At 38.4% G+C, this 6,570-nt stretch overlaps 1 protein-coding gene across 1 annotated transcript; it reads right to left on the bottom strand.

The window, feature by feature from the left end:
• Nucleotides 1-2,310: 2,310 nt before the first annotated feature.
• On the bottom strand, nucleotides 2,311-6,077 carry abrab (actin binding Rho activating protein b). The gene is given in 2 exon segments (XM_057828771.1): nucleotides 2,311-2,784; nucleotides 5,379-6,077. Coding segments are annotated over 2 exon segments (1,173 nt in total).
• Nucleotides 6,078-6,570: the final 493 nt, after the last annotated feature.

The following is a 6,570-nucleotide window of genomic DNA, read 5'->3' on the forward strand; positions in this document are numbered from 1 at the left end:
CAAAATCTGTAAATAGCCTGATCATTTATGTTCAAGAGAATGCTATATTTATTTCCAAGCATGGTGTTATGTAACGCATTATTAAATTTTGGTTTCTTGAGTTTTTTTTCCCAGACTCAGGTGAGGTCAAGCAACGGATGCATATTCAGCAATTTTAGTCTTCAATTTAAACAGTAAAAAAATGTTCAGAAATGATCATCTTAGTCTTTTCAATAGGAAATTAAATACATTTAATACATATTTATATTTGGAAAAACCATTGGTCAAATAAACAACGTGGCAAAATAGATAAAAAGAGTCCAAATCACTTTGTTTCACAATAAAAATTGCCGTGTTTTTCAGACTATAAATTGCATTTTTTTCAACAGTTTGGCCGGGGGTGTGACTTACAGTGGTATGAAAAAGTATCTGAACCTTTTGGAATTTCTCACATTTCTGCATAAAATCACCAACAAATATGATCTGAATTTTGTCAAAATCACACAGATGAAAATATAGTGTCTGCTTTAACTGAAATCCCCCAAACGTTTATAGATTTTCATATTAACATAGCATACAAACAATGACAGAAGGGGGAAAACTAAGTAAACCATCTGCCAAAGGAGACTTAAATAACAATTGAAACCAATTTCTACCACACATTTTAAATCAAGTGTGTGCCCAATCACTGATGAATGGTTTAAAGCTACCCTGCACACCATAAAGCACACACAAGATAAGAAATGTCTTGATGAGAAGCATTGTCTGATGTGCACCATGGCTAGGTCAAAAGAGTTGTCTGAAGACCTGTGATCAAGGATTGCTGATTTGTATCAAGCTGGGAAAGGATACAAAACCATCTCTAAAAGTCTGAATGTTCATCATCCAACAGTCTACATATGGAGACAGTTTGGCACTGTTGCTTCTCTCCCCAAGGAATGGCCGTCCACCAAAGATGATGCCAAGAGTTCAGCGCAGAATATTCAGACAAGTTAAAAAAAAAAAAAAAGAACCCGAGAGTGTCTGCTAAAGACTTACAAAAATCAGTAGCACAACCCAATATTTCTATGGACACATCAACGATATGTAAAAACTATGGCCAAGAATGGTGTTCATGGGAGGACTCCACGGAGGAAGCAACTGCTTTCTTAAAAAAAACCAAAATACATTGTTGCTCGTTTAATGTTCGCAAAAAGGCACTTGGACAGAAGTTTTGGCAAAATATTTTGTGGACTGATGTAGAGCTGTCCCGACTAGTCGACATTGTCCGATTGAGCGAAGAGGAAGAAAGTGGTCGAGCGAGAGAGACTGAGCGAGATCAGCGAGTTGGGAAAGTGCGCGGGTAGCGCAGAGTTCAGTTGCTGCATCCCCCACGTTTTTGTTTTGGTCAATAAAAGTATCCATAAAGAGCCATCCGACGCCTCTCGGTGTTTTTATGCACGCCGTTATAGAGAGAGTTGATACGCTTCATTAAAATAACAGAAGGAGGGAGTTGGTACGCTCCATTAACATAACATAACAGAGGGGTGTCTAACAAGTAGCACAAACGAATGGCACAAATTCGGAACCATTTTGCAGTACATGAGGGGCTTAGAGGGACATCATCACTCGAAACTAATATCTCAAGCCCCCCAATTTACCGCAAAATGGACCCGAAATTTTTGTGCTCTGTTCGTGCTAGTTGTTAGGACACCCCTCTATTATTGAGAGAGTTGGTACGCTCCATTAGCTGCGGGAGCTAAGCTAAGAAAAAGCTACGAGTGACGTCCCCACTCAAAATTAATATCTCAATGAAAGCATAATACTGTATCTACAAAACCGTTGCAGCACAAACGATTAACATCATTTTTATATAAATTTGCGTCTGATGGGGGGGCAACTTTACGGAGGCCTGTAGAGATGGTCACAAAGCACATATAGCAATATACAAAGTGACGTCTTTTTTATTATTATTATTATTTTTTTTTTTTTTTACTTCTGAGTCATCGTCTTTGCAATTGTCTTGCGAGCCTTTTGCGGTCGTGCTGCGAGCCATTTGCTGTCGTGTTGTGGCAATTGGCCTTCGTGCTTTTGCCAATTTGCAATGGTGCTTTAGGAATTGGAGATTGTGTTGTGGCAGTTTGCGTTCGTGCTTTTTTTCTTTTGCAAAACGTTTGCAATTGGGGTTCGTGCTTTTTCTATTTGCAAAGTGTTTGGACTTTGCATTTCGCCTGACACCTCTCGGCCACCGTACAGTTTTTTTTTTTTTTTTTTGCTGGTGCGACTTATCATCAGGTGCAACTTATAGTCCGAAAAATACGATCAGTAGACTATTACAGTGTCAACGTATTATCACACCAACAGAGTGATGATCACTCCATCGTCCTGTCCTTGCCATAGCATTTCCCCTTCAAAGTGAACTTTTCCATGTTTCCGGGCTCTTAATAGAATTCCAACCACCTTATCAGATATGCGAACATATCTGTCAAAGAGTTCTCCAAACGTAACCCGTGTCTTCCCGTCTTGATCCGGATCGGCCATCGTTCTGATGACGTAACACATATCAGCGATCTCTCCGTGAATGTGTTTCTCAGCACGTTTGGCTCTTTCTGCTGTTTTAGTACCCTCCTTCGGGCGTCCGTATCCATCCTGACCCTTTTGGAGGCGGAGGGACATGGAGTATTCAAAGTCAAAGTATTCACTGAAAGGGTTTAGTTTCTGATTATCAGTGTGTGCCGAAGCCCAGTTTTGCCAGCGGCTCTTGAGATTCCCGACTGGACTGTATTTCTTGGAGAGAGAATTGATCTTACGGGCTTCCGCAGATTCCTTTTTGTATCTGAAAAATATGTAAGATTACATGATTGCACCCTATAGGTTATACCACAAGAAGCTTAACTAAACCACAAAACACGATTTCGAATACCATACATTTTAACAGAAACATCCAGTATCGAAAAAGGCCATTTCTACATTATTATTATTGTATTCATCATTATTCATTATTGTATTCATTGTATTCATTATTATTCAGTTCACACTTTTTCTTTCATCATACAGTATTATATTTCTATTTAGGGGTGCACGATATCCAATTTTTGAAACCGATATCGATAACTTCCTGCTCCTCAAGGCTGATACCGATACGATAACCGATAATATACTGTATATATAATTTTTCAATGTATATTCACCAGAGTTTTTGAACACCTGTAGGTCAAAAATACTAGTGGTTCATTCAGCTTAGATTGGCCTTTGACCAAACCAGAATTTTCATGATGACATGAACATTATTATAATGAACAAAACAAAGACAGTAACAAAACTTTGCATACTGGAAAAACAGGAGCGGAAACAAACGCAGAAATCCCATTCCAACACCGTGCCAAAAATATTATTAATAGGGCCGATAATATAATATGTTATCGGATTTATTGGGATTACGTCATAATTCCTATTATCGGACCGATAATTATCGGACCAATAATTATCGTGCACCTCTATTTCTATTCGAGTGCAATAAATGCATTTTTGTTAACCGACCACACTTTTTTAACAGACATGTAAACGGTATTATTTGTCAAGAGTGGAGTCCTAGCTAGCGAGGAACAAGGAGACTCGACCCAAGTGCAAACAGGGAGGCCAGGTCAGGTAGTAGTGAACTCAAAAATGTTTCATTGTTGAAATTCAGGAGGCAAAGAAAAAACTGGGCTTCAAAAGTAATTTACAACATAGACTTCATATTGATATTGACGACAGGCGGGGCCGATTCATAGGGGTCCTGCATTGTTGGCGTGGCCGTCAAAGCTGACCGAGAGGAATTACAAAGAGCTTTTTTTTCGTTAAAAATTCTTGTGAATAAATGCTTAAATCCCTGAATTATTTATAGATATGGAGGTAAAACAGTCTCGATTCTTGGTTAAAAGCAAAAAAAAAAAACGTGCAGTTAGCATTTATTTTACATAAATATGTCGAAGTACGATGCTAGTCCGTTAGTCAATGTGGGGGCCGCCTTAAACAGAGCTTTTTTGGTGAAAATGTTTGTAATTACAGTAAATGCTTAAATTCCTGAATAAGTTATCGGTATGGACACAAAACCGTCTCGATTCTTGGTTAAAAGCAAAAAAAATGTGCGGTTAGCATTTATTTTACGTAAATATGTCGAAGTACGATGCTAGCCTGTGAGTCAATGTGGCGGCCACCTTATGTAAACAGATTTTTTCTGGTGAATTCTTGTGAATAAATGCTTAAATCCCTGAATTCATTATAGTTATGAACGTAAAACAGTCTTTAATCTTTGTTAAAAGATTTTAAAAATGGGCTTTTAGCATTTATTTTACGTAAATGTCAAAGTAAAAAGCTAGTCTGTCCGTGAATGTAGCTAGCGGTCGCCTTATGTAAACTGTGTTTTTCCAGTAAAAATTCTTGAGAATAAATGCTTGAATCCCTGAATTCTTTATAGATATGGATGTAAAACGGTCTCAATTTTTGGTTCAAAAAAACAACAACAAAAAAGTGCAGTTAGGATTTATTTAACGTAAATATGTCAAAGTATGATGCTAGTCTATGAGTCAGTTTGGCGGCCGCCTTATGTAAACAGAGCTTTTCCGGTGAAAATTCTTCTGAATAAATGCTTAAATCCCTGAATTCCTTATAGATATGAACGTAAAACAGTCTCGATTCTTTGTTAAAAGAGCAGAAAACCGGGCAGTTAGCATTTATTTTACGTAAATATGTCGAAGAATGATGCTAGTCTGTTTGACAATGTGGCGGCAGCCTTACAACAAAAAGCTTTTTAAATTGAAAAGCTTTGTGAAAAAACGAAAAATATCTCCTCGAACAAATCACTCCTATTTGTATGCGGTACAGCTTTCGGACTTTTTCAACCAAAATCCGGCGTTGATCGCTGCATGCATCCTTCACTGCCCCCTGCTTGAAGGCGTGCCGCAGTGAAGGAAAATCCGACCCGTCAATATCATTATGAAGTCTATGCTTACAAGCAGGGACATAAAACTGTCTCAATTCTTGGTTGAAAGTGAAAAAAAAACGGGCAGTCAGCATTTATTTTACATAAATATTGCGCATTATGACGCCAATGCCATAGCGGTTAATTTCGCCCGTGTTCCGAAAAAGGTTGGGGACCACTGGGCTATAGTACAGTATAATAATAACAGTTCATATGGATGAAGTTGTGCTGAGTTCAGCAGTTGCTCACAATGGAACTCATTACTTGGGTTCTTTTCAACAAATACTTTTTTACTTGTACTTGAGTACATTTTTGTATTACTTTTTTTTTTCCTTTTACCTGAGTAATATTATTTAGAAATAACGCTACTCTTTCTTGAGTAAAAGTTTTGGATACTTTACCAACCTCTGCTCTAATAAAACAAAGAAAACAAAAAACAACAAAGAAGATGTCATACTTACGTTAGAATTTCCGGCCTTTTTATTTTCACTGGTGACTTTCCATCATAGATTTTTGTTGAGTTATTTTGAGAGTCTTCATTATCCAAGTTTAAGGTCTCCCGCTCATTTCTTGAGTGCCTTGTACTGTCCTTTGAATCAGCACAAAGATGAGTATGTTTGTCTTCTGGATAACCTTCTTTTCCAGGCTTCTGCTGATGCTCTATCGGCATTTCAGTTTGGAACTGTGATGAAACCATTTTTGAGCACGCTGTGTGCCGAGTAGGAGAGTATTTTTCCTCAGCATCCTCACTCTCAATCTTCTGTGTCAGTAACTTCATTCCTGCATTTCTATCTTTTGGTCCAATAGACTTAATCATCAACTTGACCGTAATAGAGGACGAAGTTGTTGTTAGCTCTGATTTGTTAGCATCTTCAACCTTGTTTAATTCTTGAGGTAAAGTCAAAGGGTCGGGTAACACTTTTGTAGAAACCTCGCGTTGCAGATCTTCTTCTACTTTGGATTCCTTTTGAGGTTCTTCCGTCGAATCTTCTTGACATGGCGACCATCCACTAGGCTCTGAAGCCTGTTTCCTCTCATTCTCTGATATCCAATGCTGCCAGCTCTTTGCTAGCCCACACACCTTGCTGACAGCCCGAAGCTTCTTGATGTTCTTGTTGGCAGCCACTTTCCATTGAGAGGTTTGTTGATTCGACATCTTCACACACAATTTGACGGCTGAATATCCCCCCTTACTGAGGTGTGTGGTTATAACAATATTTTCTTCTTTCGCTTGCTCACCCTTCAAATAGCAGCTCCAGCTCAGAAAGCAGACAAGCAATCCGAGCTTTCCGTTCCAGGCACCTTTGCCCGACACTGCTCACCCCTAGACAGAGTCATGTTTCATCACACAGTGTATAGTGCAGTGCTTCTCAAACGATTCGCGCCCCCCAGCTCTCTGCCACCACTGGAAATAGTATCATTTGTCTATAAAATTATTATAAGTACACCTCTGCATAACATTGTTTCAACAAATAATACATTTAAATTGATTAACAACATTAACTCATGAGGAAAATATGCCACTCAATTTGACTGAAAAACACAAAAAAATTGAAAGAAAAACAACAGTGTCATTGGACAAATGGACAGTTTTTATTTTTGCTGCAGGCAGTATCCGCTTCTTTGTTATGGTGTGGGGTTATTTTGCA

Source organism: Corythoichthys intestinalis, chromosome 22 (assembly GCF_030265065.1).
Source record: "Corythoichthys intestinalis isolate RoL2023-P3 chromosome 22, ASM3026506v1, whole genome shotgun sequence".
Classification (NCBI taxonomy): Eukaryota; Metazoa; Chordata; class Actinopteri; order Syngnathiformes; family Syngnathidae; genus Corythoichthys; species Corythoichthys intestinalis.